The 17,537-nt window shown below is 40.9% G+C and overlaps 2 protein-coding genes across 6 annotated transcripts in view; both read right to left on the bottom strand.

The window, feature by feature from the left end:
- LOC109425028 (fasciclin-1) overlaps positions 1 to 17,537 on the bottom strand; it is a 622,197-nt gene that overhangs the window by 121,893 nt on the left and 482,767 nt on the right. The window lies entirely within an intron of this gene.
- Positions 4,631 to 11,540, bottom strand: LOC134284740 (uncharacterized). The gene is made up of 3 exons (XM_062844110.1): positions 10,704 to 11,540; positions 5,943 to 10,644; positions 4,631 to 5,094 (listed from the first exon to the last, which is right to left on the bottom strand). The coding sequence occupies exons 2-3, from the start codon at positions 10,576 to 10,578 to the stop codon at positions 4,631 to 4,633; spliced, it is 5,100 nt and encodes a 1,699-aa protein (XP_062700094.1). The 5' UTR covers positions 10,579 to 10,644; positions 10,704 to 11,540.

Raw genomic sequence — 17,537 nt, 5'->3', positions numbered from 1 at the left:
GGCGGTCTACGAACGGCAAGCATGATAGTCAGGGAGAAAATTTGAGTCCGGCTAGTGTGGATAATTCAAGTAAGGGTGGAGAAATGGCTTGAACACCCAGTAGATCCTGGCGTAAAGATTACATGCTCTCACATTGTTGCTGCACGTTGCCGCATGGAAGGGCAAACCGAAAGATAGTAGTGAGTCACTGTGCTTGGTTTTATAGAAGTACATAACTTTTATCTCTCTATTTACATGAATGTTTCACTTGGTGGTTGGTTCGCCCTATCCGCACTCATAGCTGGATTACATTGCAAGTATCATCATCGTCGGGGAGGAGGACGACGACTGACTACGACCGACGACGCTCACTTTAATGCGGTAACAGCGATGATATCTCATCCGTTTTTATTGCTCTATTGCTCGCAATACGCCAAACGAATAAATTTTCATATTTCCCCCTTTGTGCAATTGCTTCCAGCTGATATCGGAGGGAAAAATCCGATTGACATCGGGGAAAGCGGCAGTCGCGCGTCGTGAGTGGTCGATAGAAGAGATTATCTTTTACTTTATTGTTTCATTTAATAATTTTGAGAGCATGTAATATTGCAAGTTGGATCATTAGAAATATTTTCTCGCTTTTTGTTCTGGTACTGTGCGGCTGGAAAATCGATAGCAGAATGGAAGTTGGAATTCGTTTATTTGACGTAACAGCTCAACGGATGAATCGGGTAGACACGAACTTTTTCAATTCAAATGAAATTTCTATACGCTTCTATTCTATACAAAATTATTTTTCATTTTATTTGTTTTTCAATTTTCTTTACTTAACTTGGAAATGGCGTATGACTTTTTGCTCTATTTCCAAAAATGTAACTTGAAAACGGTTTGAAGATTGAAATGATGTTTTCGGAGATGTTTCCGGATATTTAAAGGACATGAGGAAAAACCGATACTAGCGCTGTACTAAGTTTTCTTTAGAAATTAATTCAAAAACTCCTCCAGCAATTCCTTCTAGGATTACCCCACCAATTTTTCCAGAGGATCCTACAGGAGTTTCTTTCGTGGTTTCTCCACATATTTATTCAAGGATCACCCTAGGATTTCCCCTTGAGATTCCTCAGGGAGCTCCATCTGAGATTCTTCTTGGGGTTACCGTAAAAGGGGGTCAAATTGATCAGCGGAGTGAAATTGATCATTCGGGTACTACATTGTAATTCCATACTAGGAACCACAAAGCGTCGTAATGATCTTGAACTTTTTAACTCATCTAGTTCATAGATGTCAAGAGATGAGTGAAGACTTTTATTTTTTTAGGAAAAAGTTAGTTTTGCCATTTTTTTTCAGGAATTTACAATGTATTTCTCACTTAGCTAAAATAATTGCTACTAAACAATCGATTGCCAATAGGACTTCTCGTAAATTTTCTGTTTTGACATTTTTGTGGAGCCTTGGAGTTAAAAAAAGTTCATTTTCTAATGAAATAGTCACTTACTGTGATAGAAATCACTTATTTTAACTCACGAGCGATCGCGCTGTTGTATTTTGTACAACACGTTGAAAAAACCTCGCTTTTTGTACTCAGTATGAGTGTGGTGCTGACGCAGGTAGTCAGCCGCGCGAGTTACGGAAGATTAGAGGAAATTGCCTACCTTTGGGCGTTTAGGGGGAAATTTCAAATTTTTATTCTGCATTTTAAGTGTCTAATTCACTAGTTGTAAGAGTTTTAACGAGTTATTCGGTTTTAGAAGAGCAAAATTAAGCGGAGAAGCCAATTTTCCTTTCTAACCGATGCTTAATTGTATGCTAATCAATTTCGCCCCAAAGTGGCATTTTCAATTTCTTGATTTATGGAGTTATTAAACTTAAAGTTTAAATTTGTTGAACAAAATTCTGTCACATGGTTCCATGGAGATCCACTGGGTACTGATTTTACAGAAACTCTTTTTGCGATATTTGAATTTCCACTAATGCAATGTGATTTGAAATAGTTGTTTTAAATTGATCAATTTGACTCCGCATTACGGTACTTCAGAAATTCCCTCTGGAATCCCTTCTGAGATTAAAAAAAAAAACATCATCTGAGATTCTTACAGGAACTCCTTCCAGGATTCCATCTGGGCCTTCAAGAGACTTCTTCCAGGATGTATCAAGGAATTCCGTGAATTCACCAGGGATTCTATCCGAGATTCTCCTAAAAGTTTTGTTGGACGTCCAGGAAGTATTCCTGGTAATTCCAGTCATTCAATCCGGGATTTCTCGTGAGAATCCTCTAGAAGCTCTTTCTAGGGTTGCTTCAGGAACTCTTTCCGAGATTTCTTCAGAAACTCCTTCCGAAATTCCGTCAGACGTTCCTTTCAGATTCCTTGCGAAATTCCTCCCGAAGTTCCTTCAGATATTTGTTCAGGGATGTTTTCTTAGATCCTTCCAGGAATCCTTCAAGAACCCTGGCAAAAACTTCTTTCAGCAATCCTCAAAAAATTCTCTGGGATCCTTTCAGGAACTTTTCCTGGAATTCATTTAGGAACGACTTTTGGGATTACTTCATAAGCAAATCATAAATCAGCACTCTTTCCCACGCACTGGCGGTTGGTTACCAAACTAAGTATTAATCAACTATTTTACTTACTTAAAATTCGTTTTATTTACATTTTCTTTTTGGATTCAGGAACAATTCTTACATTTTAAGTGTTCTGCCCTTCAGGCACTTCAGCTTTGGGGTAATCATACATTTTTTGGTACTATTTGCTATTCTAATTTACATTTCAGCTTCTATTGGAGCTCTAGTGGCGTTGACAAAAAAAGAGATAAAAAGGAAAGACTTTGATAACCTATCTACTATGCATAAAACTACTATATGGGTCATTCCGCGCCAAGTGACCGACCGCTTGCAATCGACCATCACGGATTTGAATCAAACTTGGCTGAAACATTTGTTTAGATGGAAAAAGAAAAAACCCAAATTTTGGATCGGATCGATCGGATCACGCCTTGGCCCGTGGCAACACCCCTCGTTTTGGCCGATATGAAAATTATCCTCTCTTTCTTTTATTTTTATCATTGAAACGATTGCACACACACATTTTCGACCTTCGGCTTTTTTGAAGGAAATCGTTCAGGGAATCCAGAAAAAATATTTTTTTTTGATACAGTGTTGCCAGATATCAAATTTTTCAATTTTAAAACTAAAAATCGATTTTTCCCAAAATACGTATATTTTGATTTTGAATTGTTAGATGTGATTCCATCGTGTTTATCAGACGCAGTGCGCAAAATTTTCGAGCAGACGCGCTGAAGTTCACCGGGCGGCCATTTTCATTCACTTGCCTCGTTTGTCAACTGAATAAAAGTCAATGAATATTTGCATACAAGTTACAAAGTGTTAAATTGCTGATAAAATATTAACGTTTCGATTACATTTGATGGTACTTTACACAGATCTTGTCCCATTTGATTGTCGTGGAGTGTTTTTGGTGGGAATCGTAGCCATAAACGTAGGTAATTTTGAAGATGTTTCTCGATCGGCTTCATATTCAATGACCACGAAATGACTGACTGTGTGAAGAGGAAGAGCGAAAATGAAAATGTTTGTTTTGAATATTGAGTGCAGAAATATTGAAATTCGTGCTGTTTTCAGTCAATGACTTTGAACATTTTGCACCCTGATAAGACGTTTTCCGATCGAAATAGCCTAACTTCCCAAGATAATTTGCGTCGTTCCTGAGATATAGCGTTTTTAAGAAAAAATATTCATTTTTTTTTCAAATGGAATGATGTTTGTATGTCACGAATAGGCTCGGGAACGGGTCAACAGATCGACATGATTTTTTCACTGTTGCATTCCACCAGACCTCCGACGTGTTCGTACGAAAAAAAAATAAGAAAAAGTGACCGGAAAGGCAAGAAAAACGGGAAAATCTGAAATTCCATTTTGAGGGGCATTTCTTCATGGAACCGGATGTCAAAAAAAAAAAACAGAGTAGGCAGATAGGACGGCGTTTGCCGGGACTGCTAGTATCCTATAAAATCTGGAGCAGTTTATAAAATTTGTAAAAAAAATCATTATTCGATGCTGTTCGGATGGGTCACTGATTTTCGTAGCAGCTCTTTTGATGTTCAGCAGCTCGAAACTTTAAATAATGTTTTATTTAACGATTAAACATAACCAAATATAAGTCACAAAACTTACATGAATAGTTTCCTTCAAGTGAACAAATTCTCCTCTTCTTTCTTCTGAACCTTGCCTCACTCTTAGCGAAATTTCCTTCCTTTCAGCATCAATGATGTATATGGTAAATTTTATATTTAGTAATTATTTTCTGATTACTTATTTCTACTTACTGACTGATATAGTGGAATTTATTAGAAAACTGTAACTGTAAGTTCCCGGCAGCTAGCGGCGAAATAAAGATACTTCTAGAAATGAAATCAATTAATTTGCTTGTCTGTTAACGGCAATTCTTCACTTACGTCCAAATCACTCAACTAATAGAAGAAAAAGGAATATATTTAAAGGAATATCTAACAGGAATATCCGACGTTAACTAATTTATAATTTTACCACGTGATAATAGAAGATTATGCAATTCACTCTCGTTCTGATTAGATTTTGTTTTGGTTCTTTTTCTTCGTTGACGTATAACATTTAATCTTAAGGTTGCCCCAACTTAGCTTCGCTGCTGTGGTCGTGTGCAGTACCCGTGTTGCCAGTGGGCGGTGCCTCAACAGCCCCTCCCCGTGACTCTTGCGCAGATTCATTTGAGCCAGAGTTCACCGTCCGAATTTCTGGTACCGCTAGTTTTGCCACTGCACGACGATACAAACCTTTCTTCGTTCGAACTATAGCCTGTCGAACACGTCCATCAGCACTTCGAATTACCTCTTGTACAACTCCTCGTACCCAAAGTTTCCTGTTATCTTCGTCAGCTACAAACACAATGTCACCCTCTGTAATTGGCTCCGACTCTGCATGCCACTTCGAACGCTTATTTATCGACGGGAGGTACTCCTCCAGCCAACGCTTCCAGATCTTGTTAGATAACTGCTGAGATCGCTTGTAGCTGTCGCGTAGAGCTTCCGCATCTCCAGTCATCGATTCGAAGACATCACGGCCAGCTGATGGTAGGCCACGAATAAAATGATTTGGGGTTAGTGATTCAGCCTCTGCAGACTCTTGCGGTACGTACGTTAGAGGACGACTGTTAATCATATCTTCCACATCTGCCAAAGTCGTCAGTAGAACCTCGTCTGTTAACTTACGCCCGTCTTCAAACACTTTCATCGCCTCTTTTACTGAACGAACAAGCCTTTCCCAGGCTCCACTCATATGGGGTGCAGCGGGTGGATTGAAATTCCATTTTGTCCTGGCATCCGTGAAAATATCACTACAGTTTTCGCTGATGCTACCGATGACTTCTTTACTCGCCCCTACAAAGTTTGTTCCGTTATCGGAAAAAACTCAATTGGCATACCGCGCCGGCATGCAAAACGACGAATTGCCATCACACAGCTTTGTGAGGACAAACTGTGCGAAACCTCTAAGTGTATGGCTCTAGTAGTCAAGCAGGTGAACAATGATACCCAACGCTTCTCTGTATGGCGGCCGACTGTGACTATCAATGGACCAAAGTAGTCTACTCCGGTGAAGCTAAATGGACGCAAATTCGGGGTTAGACGTTGGATAGGGAGCGGTGCCATTCGTGGAACTTTTGGGCGACATTTATGTATTTTGCACCATATGCATTCCTGCATTACCTTCTTAAGTTGTGCTCTGATGTGCGAGATGTAGAACCTCTGCCTCAATTCATTCACCACTGTTTCACGATTTGCGTGACCGAACTTCTGATGATAGTACTCCAATAGCTTGATAGTAATGGGATGCTTCCTTGGTAGTACAATCGGAAATCGAACTTCGAAAGGGAGAAATTGGACTTCCGCTGTCCTGCCTTCGTGGCGAAGTATACCAAACTCGTCAAGAACTAGTGACAGCTTATGAAGGTCACTGTCCTTTTCTGCCTTCGGTAAATTCTTTCCACTTCTGTTTTGTTGAAGAATCCGAATCTCGGCTGCAAACCGCTCAACTTGGGCCATCTTCCACAGGAACCGTTCGGCATCTTGGAACTCCTCTCTTCGCAATGCTTGTTTATTCGATGGGACCAAACGCCGAACTACGCTTCTCACTTTGTCTGTAGTTGGAAGGGCTTCAATCGGCCTCCCCTGTTGCCTTCTACGAAGATTTCTGATGAATCGATGAACGCATGCGACTGTCCTTACCAGAACATTCCATTTAGAGAATCTCATCACGTCCACAATCGGCTCCGCAAACTCCAGATCGTGAAACAAAAACGTAGTACGAAGCTCTTCACGAACATTTGGTGTTATCTCCGGCTGAGTTGGCCACGCCTCTTCCGGCAGATACAAAAATGATGGACCCTTATACCATCGACTGTCTGTCTCCAATTTCGGCCCGTTGCTCCACTTGGTTACTTCGTCCGCTACGTTGAGCCTGGTCGGTACCCAGCGCCAGTCAGAAGCCATCGTTCGATTCAAAATTTCACCTACTCGCAGTGCGGTGAAAATTCTATAACGCCACAAATACGATCTAATCCAAGAATGAACCGTACGCGAGTCAGTCCACAAGTACACCCGTTGTATCTCCAAGTTGTGACTCTCCTTGATCGTTCTCACCATACGGGCGCCCAGCACAGCTGCCATCAATTCTAACCGCGGAATAGTGCACGGCTTTAATGGCGCCACTTTTGACTTCGCTTGCACTAATGAACATCTAGGAACTCCACCAGCCATAATACGAAAATACGCTACACAGCCGTAAGCGCACTCACTGGCATCAGTAAAGATGTGCAACTCCAGGGAATCTTTCTTGAGCAGGATGCCGTCCCCGAAATGGTAACGAGGAACTTTCACAGATTCTACAACTGACAGACGACTTATCCATAACGCCCATTTTCGCGCAGATTCATCATCTATTGTTTCGTCCCATTCACATCCTGTTCTCCACAAGCTTTGAATCAGGATTCTACCGTAGATCGTAAACGGTGCTAGAAGCCCTAGCGGATCAAACAGGCTCATAACGCAGCTCAAAACTATTCGTTTGGTAGGTCTTTTCCCTTCGAGTAAATAGGGTAGCAAATCGTCCCTTATTTTGGTGGAGAACTTGAACACGTCTTCAGCTGGACTCCAGATAATACCCAATACTCGTTCTGTATCCGTAGATTTGTCCCGATTGAAGTGTACCGCTTCGCTTCTCTCCGTTTCACCCAACTGTTGCAGGAACGCCTCGGAATTGGATACCCAGTTCCTTATTTCGAAGCCGGCCTGGGAGTGTATGAACCGGACTTCTCTAGCTCGCTGAACTGCTTCTTCGACGGTATGTGTGCTGTCAAAATAGTCGTCCACGTAGTGTTTCCTAACGACCGCCATGGACGCTTCTGGATACTTTGACTCCCACTGCTTGGCGTTACTATCTTTTACGTACATGGCTTGGCTAGGGGAACAGGTCGCGCCAAATATGGCACAATCCATTACATAGACCTGTCCAGAGAAAAGGAACCGTTGAGCTTGTCTGTCTTCTGGCCGAATCCTCACTTGGTGAAACATCTCCCTGATGTCGCCACCAAACCCTATACGATGTTCCCGAAATTGACAGATCACTGATGGCAACGACGTGAGGAAATCCGGTCCTTTTAGTAGTTGCGAATTGAGTGAAACACCTTGCACAGCAGCCGCAGCATCCCACACTAAACGCACCTTACCCGGTTTCTTCGGATTTAGCACGACACTCAGTGGCAAATACCACACCTTCCTGGGATCGACGCTGGTCAACTCGTTTTCTGTTGCTTTGTGACAGTAGCCTTTGTGCTGGTACTCCACGATCTGGGTTTGAACGTTCTTTTCAAGCTCTGGATCCTTTTGCAGTCTTCTCTCTAAGCACTTCATTCGCCGATGCGCCATCGAGTAGCTATCTGGAAACTGTGGATCATCTTCTTTCCACAGCAGTCCCGTTTGGAATCGATCACCTATCTTCTCAGTTGTGCTTTCCATGATATGCCGGGCTCGTAGATCCTCGTTTGACTCCGGTAGCACATCCACTGAAATACCAGCATCTTCTAAAGCGTAATGGGACCGTAACAAATCGTGTAGCTCTTGGTTGGTTACGCCGTCGCACGAATGATATCCAACATAGGGCGATGTCACTTCATCGGGAATTTGCGAACCATAGACCGTCCATCCAAGCTTTGACCTCACGGCGATTGGCTCTCCTGGTTTACCGACTCGTGACTCCAGTGGAGCGAACAGATGGAGATGCTTTAGTCCAATTAGAATTTTTGGCGGCTCCTTGTCGTAGTCTACCACTGGTAGATTTTGAAGATGTCGGTACTGGTTTGCCATTTCAGCATACCGCAATGCTTGTTCTGGAAGCTTGAGGGATTGCACTGTATGTACATTTCGGATCAAGTACTTCTCGTTCGATCCTCGTGCGGACAGCGTCAATTGGGGCTGCTGTGACTCTCTTTCAAGTCTTGTCATGCCAGCCGTCCAGGTTACCCGAAGTGGTAAAGTTTGGCCCTTTATTTTAAGCCGGTTTGTCAGAGAACTTTCTATCAGTGTGTAGGACGAGCCTTCGTCCAAAAATGCCAGCGTGTTGATTGCATGGTAACCGTTGTAGATAGTTACTGCCACCATTCGAAATATTACCGGTTGACACAGGCCGACCTGCATGTGGGTGTTACAGTCGGAACGAAGCATTGATCGTGGTTGGTGCAGAAGAGTGTTGTGTCGTTGCCCGCAATTGTCTACCTTGCACATTATATTAAGCTTGCATTTTGCCTTACCGTGATCGTTCAGGCATATCTGGCAAAGCTCCCATTTTTCAACGGCTTTCATCCGGTCGGCTGGTTCCAACTTTCGAAATTCTGAACAATTCCGAACTCGGTGGTCAGTTCTATCGCACATCAGACACGGAGTTCTGCTCCCTTGTTGTGTTTCTGCAGGCTTCTTACCACTACCTACATTAACCGTGGCACCATGCGTATGAACAAATCCCTCATGCCCTTCTTTGTTAGCTTTCCCTTTCCTGCTTGGGCGGTTGTCGTGCGGCGCCCGAGGCAGAAGCGTTAAATCGTTGTACAACGTTGCTTCACTGGCATCTCTCACTATTTCTGATAAGAAATCAGATAAAGTGCGTAATGTTACACCAACTACTTGTCTTTTGTAGCGTACCCATTCCATTTTGGTACCAGCCGGCAGTTTTTCCACCAACTCTTGGATCAGCATCGGATTCACCAAATGGTCTCTCATATTCGTCGCCTCTAAGTGGTCGACTAACTGCTGCACAATCATACCGAAATTGATGAATGTATTCAAACGGTCTGCTTTAGGCGATTCCGCTTTACGAACCTTGGAGAGCAGCATATTGAGCAGCTGTTCTGGACGGCCGTATAACATTTGCAGCGAGTTGATAATCTGGGGCACTGCATTGGGCAACAGTAGTCGACTCCGAACGGCCTCCAATGCTTGTCCTTTTAGACATTCTTGTAAACGAGCTAAATTTTCTACGTTGGAAAATCCACAGGCCTCGTTTGCCGTCTGGTAACTCGAAATAAACATTGGCCAATCTTCTGGACGACCTGTGAATACAGGCAGCTTCTTAGCGAGAAACTGTCTAGCTGAAAGTTGTGCACTTGTGGGCCTCGCTGCTTGTAGAACCGGAGCAGCATCAGGAACGCTTTGTTCCTCATCTGACGAAATGTCTGCTTCTGGGTTGATTTCGGGTGCCGGTCTCTGTTCCGTCCGTGGTAGTATTGCCGGAATTTCCTTGGATCTCTTCGGTGTAGAGTGTTTGCTGTACGCACCGCGGTAGTCTCTTGGCCGAACTGACGATTCTGTCTGAACTACCGTGGCCACATTCTCCGCCGAACTCTTTCCCGAGCTTTGTGGTGCGCAAATTGCCTTCATTTGCAATGAGTTTCCTGTCTGCCGTTGCCGCAACTGATCCAAATTACCTTGCAGTTCATCTCGCATCGCTTGTTGTTTCTTGCGGAATGCATCCTCTTCTGCTATCGCTTTCTGTAACTGCTCCTTCTCGAATTCCAGCTCGATTTGCCTTTTTTCGCGTTCCATTTTCTGCCTCTGCTCGGCTAGCTCGCGCTGTACCTCAAGTCTCCGCCGATGTACTTTTTTCTCCAACTCAAATCTACGCATTTGTTCGTTCCGCATTTCTTCTATTCGTTCTAGTTCCCGCTCTAAATCTTCAACAGCAGACACTTCCGCGCCCGGATCTTCCAACGCCGTTGACTTTTCAGCGGGCACTGTGTCTGGTTTCAAAACCCCTTTCTGTTGAATCGCTGGTTCTACCTTGTCACCGCCTTCCGCTGCAGCCATAGGTTTCTCTTTACAGGTGATACAAACCCATGAAATATCCTTTACGTCAGCGGAAACTCCAACACACTTGAAGTGAAACCACTGGGAACAGTTGTCACATCCCACCATACCGACGTCATCATGATCAGGACCGTTGCAGATGGCACAGCTACAGTCCGTTATCTCGGTACTATTGAGGTTAGGTCCTTGGATATTCATTTTCGAGAATGTTCGGATGGGTCACTGATTTTCGTAGCAGCTCTTTTGATGTTCAGCAGCTCGAAACTATAAATAATGTTTTATTTAACGATTAAACATAACCAAATATAAGTCACAAAACTTACATGAATAGTTTCCTTCAAGTGAACAAATTCTCCTCTTCTTTCTTCTGAACCTTGCCTCACTCTTAGCGAAATTTCCTTCCTTTCAGCATCAATGATGTATATGGTAAATTTTATATTTAGTAATTATTTTCTGATTACTTATTTCTACTTACTGACTGATATAGTGGAATTTATTAGAAAACTGTAACTGTAAGTTCCCGGCAGCTAGCGGCGAAATAAAGATACTTCTAGAAATGAAATCAATTAATTTGCTTGTCTGTTAACGGCAATTCTTCACTTACGTCCAAATCACTCAACTAATAGAAGAAAAAGGAATATATTTAAAGGAATATCTAACAGGAATATCCGACGTTAACTAATTTATAATTTTACCACGTGATAATAGAAGATTATGCAATTCACTCTCGTTCTGATTAGATTTTGTTTTGGTTCTTTTTCTTCGTTGACGTATAACATTTAATCTTAAGGTTGCCCCAACTTAGCTTCGCTGCTGTGGTCGTGTGCAGTACCCGTGTTGCCAGTGGGCGGTGCCTCAACAGATGCCATATAAAGACATTTTGTGCTGATTTGAACAGTATCGAGTATAAAAATGATTAAAAAATGACAGTGTTGCCAGATTACCTTTTTTTTACTATACCATGAAACCTAACCTTCAAGTGTTTGACAATGTACAGGTTGTTCCAAAAAATCGCATCATGCGTGTTGCAAGATGTGTGAGCAAGATAAAAACAATACACATCTTCTCTAACGACCTTGTTGTTGACCTTTTCTTGACAGACAAACAGACGTAACACCTAGAACAATTTTCATGAAAATCCATCGCCTAGTCCACACTACCATCACCTAGTGGAAATGTTTCACGATACTGCATTGTGCAATATCGTCAACAGAAGGTACTAGTGTGAAACGTCAAACGCATAGAAAAATGATGCGCGCATCTCTGGTTGTGAAAGCTACAACTATAAAGGTTTTAAAAAAATCGATAAAACAGTGGTCGATGGAAATTCCGCCCATGTTACGTCTGTTTGTCTGTGTTTTCTTGTTTATGGTCCTATCTGACAAAATGACCCGATAATTGACAGTTATTGTTAGTTTGATAGTGAGCAATAAAAAAAGGTTTATTGCAAACAATGAGGATAGATTGCTAAAATATAAAATATATCTATTGTGAAATTAATTTCAATTGTCATTTTATTCATTTCAACAATGTTGTAGACGGAAGTGTTGCCACACATGCCATTTGTATTGTAAAAATCTAATTTACACGAAAGCTTCCGTAAATAGATAACACCAAATAAAAACAACTGATTTCTGTTTTTTTACATATCGAGCATATTTGGCAACATTGCATGAGTTTGAGCATAGGCAACATAATTCATGATTGTTACTCCGTGATTGGTCGCAGCGAACGATTGTCGCTTTAGTTTGTTTCAGCGACGACAGCAGCCACTTCGATCACACACCAGCATTCTTCATCACTCTCCATTCATTCATTCGCTTGCGATCCAAACTGCGACGAATGGCAACGAATATCCATGTCTAGCAACTTGCGCATGACTTCCCACTGGTGATGGGGTTGCGTGTTTGATCACGACAATCCGTTTGCAGCATCTTTCTCGATTCGATTCAGCAACGAGGAGTGAATATGAATGGAGTGAGGCGAATATACCGATCCTTAATATGATACGATACATTGTCGAGTCACCTATAATTGATCGAACAATTGATTTGATTTATTGGAATTAACGTTCGCGTACAGACGATCTCTTTTCCATGCAAAAAAGCCTAATAAAAGTAGTTACCACCCCTCTAGGGAGCAAACGTCACCAATCCATCTCACTCAGAAATTTAAGTTCATTCATCGCCATGAAGAACAAACAAAAACTCATACCATATCTAATCACATCAATAGACAACACAATACTCAACACTGTTATTCACTTATCTGCCCGGGACAATAAAGGACATGATCTATTATTCAACGATTCCCTCATAGGGGTGATGCATTCACAGTAAGAGTAGTAAACGGATCCCCGCACCTATTGTTTGCGTTTCCGCGGAATACTGGCATACTTGGCAACACTGCCGAAAAAATCAATAAAAAGTATTTTACAGGGATTTTTATATATTGATTCCGTTCTTTTTGTTTTCATGCATGCTCACTTCCAACAAAAAATACAAAAAATAATAAGAAACAAAACAATCCGCTTCAATCCTTTGTTTTTCTTAGGATGAAAATGGGAGCCACATGCTTAATAAGGGAACCAATACCCTATTTTACGACGATGTTGCCAAATGTACTAAACCTAAATGAAAAAAAAAAAAAAAAATTTCACCTGTTAATTAGATTTAATACTAAAGTTCAAATAAAATTTATATTTCTACAATAAATATTACATATTTGGCAGCACTTTCGTTCAGATAATTTTAAAATATATGAAATTTGTTTAGAATTGATGATCTCAATAGATACATTTTTTTAGTTCAACAGGTTATGCTAAGCCCATTACGATAGACTCATAATTGATGAACTGGCAACACTGTCACATTTTTTTAATCCTTATTATACTTGATAGAAATCAAATCAACACAAAACGTCTTTGGTATCGAACAATGTTTTTATGCGAAATTTATAAACTGCACCTGATTTTATATGACACTTTATATGAAAAAAAATAAATATTTTTTCTTAAAAACCTTATATCTCAGGAACGACGCAAATTACCTTGGGAAGTTAAGCTTTTTCGATCAGAAAACGTCTGATAAATACGATGGAATCAAAATTCGATTTTTAGTTTTAAAATTGAAAAATATGATATCTGGCAACACTGTATCAAAAAAATAATATGTTTCTGGGTCACCATCGTATCGCATATTCTTGGAATCCTCGTAATGTCACTCCCGCTATTCGTTTGAGTTGGCAGCCGAACTACTGGTCTTCGCCGCGGCAGTACAGTCCAGCATTTTGCCTCGGCCTCATTTTTTCCAGACTGAGAAATTGTTTTGAACAACGGTGGTAAACTGAACTCCATGTCTACGTTGGCTTTGCAGGAGTCTGCAATAAAATCCGCAATGCCCGTCAGCGTCGGCAACGTAGTTTTTCCTTAACCTCGCCGATAATGGACGCAGTCGTATTATTCCCGATTGGGCAGATTTGCGACAAACGACTTTATCAGCAGTGGGTTGACAGATTCGTTGCCTTTAAGGACAAGGTATTTGGAGTACATTGCTCAAAATTTCTAGAGCACCGTTTTTTAGAACCGTTGAACGGATTTGGACTAAAATGCATCACGCTGTTGACAACCACTGAAAAATTAGCGTGATGCATTTTCATACAAATCCGTTCAACGGTTCTAAAAAACGGTGCTCTAGAAATTTTGAGCAATGTACTCCAAATACCTTGTCCTTAAATGATCACCGAGTGGCTCCACCGCATTCGGATATTCGGTTCCTTTTTGTCCAGGAAGCTTAGAAGCAGTTCTCATGGACGGCCGTAATGGAGGTGCACCTTCTTGGAGTCGGTGCTCTCTTAGTCTTTTGTTAGCTTCCTCATGTTCTCCTTGCTCAGCTTCAACAGGTTCGGGTTGACTTTACCGGAAGCGCTTTTTTTTCTATTTCTAGTACCGGTTTTAACTTTTGGCACGAAGGTTTCATTTATTTAATTATTCATTTATTGGATTATTTCAACGAACTTTTTTGGTTTAATTGAAAACTTATTACCTAATTTGACAAAAATATAACAAAAATACAATGCGATACCTAATACAGAAACACAGAAACACAACAAATTTTGACCAACATATTCATAAAGCAAAAAAAATAACAGTTTTATATTGACGTCTTCTTCTATCTCAATCAATTACTGTGTCAGAGTTCTCCACACGAAACGTCGGTTTTCGAACTCTCGGAACTTTACTCCTATCGGTCAGGTAGTAGGTTTCATGGCAATGCATTTCAAATTGGGATCTAAGGTTATTTTGAATGACACAAAATCTAGTTCATCATTTGCTATTCCTCTCGGTATAAGTTTTCTAACCTTAACTTTTCTTGGATTATCAATTTGAAGACTACTCATTACAAGCCTATGAATATCATCTTCCGTGGTACGGCACTCTATGTTCGTTAGAAAAAGTGAGAATGTATTGCCAGTTCCGGAGGTATCGGGAATAGTAACAATACCATCAAGGGAATTATTTCCATCTAACGTAGCATCTAACTCATCAGAGACACAAGACTTTGTTCCTTCTAAAAGGTGATCACGTGATGCATTCGGAGTTGAGTGAACCGGCTGGTGGGTCGTATCGTGTTGTTGTTGCGGTTCAGTACTATGCGGAGCAATTGTAGCGAGCCATCTGAAAATATCCGTCACAGCTGCTTTTAGTTCGGCAATATCTTTTTCCACTGTAGATTGAGCACAGGAGACATCGTTACCTACAGGCTCTTCATTGCAGGTATCTTGCATTGTACAATAGTTCACCAAACAGCTATCGCACATCCAGAGGATGTTTTTCGAAAACAGAGCAGCAACAGTTGAATCGGTCAGTCCCACACAAGCAGCGTGATATCGTTGAGTACACTTCCCTTCGCATATTGTGTATCGCTCCTTCTTGCGATCGATAGTGTGAGAGCATTCGTAGCAGTGAATTTCGCTCATCGCTGGAAGACATGAGCTCTTCACAAATGGCCGTAAAATCCGTACTATAACGTTCTTCTATTTAGCCGATATTGGCACTTGTTGGTGTTTCAAATTGTGCAATTTCAACAACACGAGTCGTAAAAAAGCTCTATTCTTCGAATACTAAATTAACAGCACTATTACGAATCCACTAACAGCAGTAATTTCGGAAATAAACAGCGAAACTAAGTTAGGGACGATCGATACGATATAACAACGCACACATCATCAAGTCATTATTCATGACTGTCATTTGCATCTCTATTGGCTGGGCAAAAGGTGCTACGGGTGACGGGTTCGATACTCGGTTGATCCAGGAACTTTTCGTAAAGGAAATTCTTATGACTTTATGCCTATGTCCCCGTGTCATAAAAGCTCAGAAAGCTCAGAAGCGAGTAATCAAGAAACAAGGTATGGACGACTTTAGCCTTGTGGTTTTGTCTAAAACTTTGCCGAATAGAGTATGGGTCGCACATGAATCCTAAAATAATGACAGAGCTGTGACGGCAACTCTAAACGAGGTGAGTGTAAATTACATTACAATATTGGCTCCTTCACGACTTCAGTATGCGTGGGCGACCCCTACTCTATTTGGCATACTTTTAGACAAAACCACAATACAAAAATCGTCCATACATCGTTTTTCGATTGCACGTTTCTGAGCTGAGAAAACTGCAAGTGAATGTAACTCTTTGCAAGTGAGTGTTCCCATCCTTGGCCCAAAGTAGGTATACCTGTCCAAATGGTACAAGACTCTATTCATTTGTTAAAAGTAAGTTACAGTGATTTCTGCACCGTGCCGGTGTGTTACTTGGGTGGAGTATCTTCGTGCCTGCCACAGGATTTACAAATGCAAAAGTGTCATTGGTAGAGGAAGATCTCAGTTAACAACTGTGGGGCGTTACGCCAAGACGAAGAAAAAATAGTCGAACGATTTCTAATTCACTTTTAGGCTTCGGAAGGATTTTTGTTAGAACCAAGAATAACAAGCGAATGTAGATTTAGGTTCAAGTTAAAAATTGAATAAACAACAATATGCAACTTCAAGTTTATTGATAAGAATAGAGAATTCAGCTTACCCGTAACGTGGGTAGATCACCTTATAATGGTGCGTTACGGTGTAAGATCTACCATAACAAATTTTGATTTCGTAATTCTCCAGCTTGGTATTTAAATTAACCAGCTGAATTATTAGATCAAAATTTTGTTTACTTTTTTTGTGTTTTGTTTGATATTTGTATTTTGTTTTTTTTCACTACTAATACACCATTTGTTTCAGTATTATTTTCATGATTCTATCTTTGAGATAATAATGATTTGTTTCAGCATTGTTCAGGTAAATAAAGTTGTAATTGTAATGTAGGTCAATTAAAATTCTATATATCATAATAATATTTATTATTTCAGGTAAAATCAGGTAATTGATCAACTATATAATAAATTATATTTAAATTATATGATACTTGGGATTTTGGGAGGGGTAGCCTAAGGAAGCTAAATGAACTGGTTTCTGGACAAATGTTCGTGGGGTGGCCAGACTTTGTCACGAGATAACAACCATCGTGTTGTCTTCCGAAGGTTTCCAGTAAATTTAGCTTACCCTGCTACAACAAACCATCAGGTAGATCATTCCCTTCCGGTATGACTCTGCAGCCATAGGTAATCCTTGCGCTGATGGTGGGTACTCAATCATCATCATCATCATCATCATCATCATCATCATCAAGAATAGAGAATTCAGCTCTCATACGGTGTATTTACATTTCTGGACTTTTTAAAAATAGTATCACATATTCACATATCATTCACCCTGCCTTACCTCTCCAGTTTGTAAATATGGCATAGACTTGGACACTACTAGCATTTCCACATTCATATACATCTTTAGTTTTTTTTTCATCTTGAATCTATAGCGACGTATCCAATCTTCTCGAACGCGTCATTTATTTTTCTTTTATCTCACCTTTTAGCTTAATTGAGAATCCTTTTATCGTGTTCCCATTGTGTTTGGGTATCCTGCCCGCCACCCTAAGAAGGAGTTTGCCTAGCTCCATACCACACCATCTCTCTTCAGCTTCATTTTTCAGGCTTAATCGACCATGGCGCGTACAATGAACCATCGTCCTGGTGCGACCAAAGGGACTCGAAGGAAAATGGTT

This window comes from Aedes albopictus, chromosome 1, assembly GCF_035046485.1.
Source record: "Aedes albopictus strain Foshan chromosome 1, AalbF5, whole genome shotgun sequence".
Classification (NCBI taxonomy): domain Eukaryota; kingdom Metazoa; phylum Arthropoda; class Insecta; order Diptera; family Culicidae; genus Aedes; species Aedes albopictus.
This window is presented reverse-complemented; position numbering and strand designations above follow the sequence as displayed.

Bases quoted from the DNA above. Each gene is read 5' to 3' on its own strand.
- LOC134284740 (XM_062844110.1), bottom strand. From the start codon at position 10,578: ATGAATATCCAAGGACCTAACCTCAATAGTACCGAGATAACGGACTGT. The intron at 5,095-5,942 runs GTATACTTCGCC...GCCTACCATCAG, and splicing joins ACTAGTTCTTGACGAGTTTG to CTGGCCGTGATGTCTTCGAA.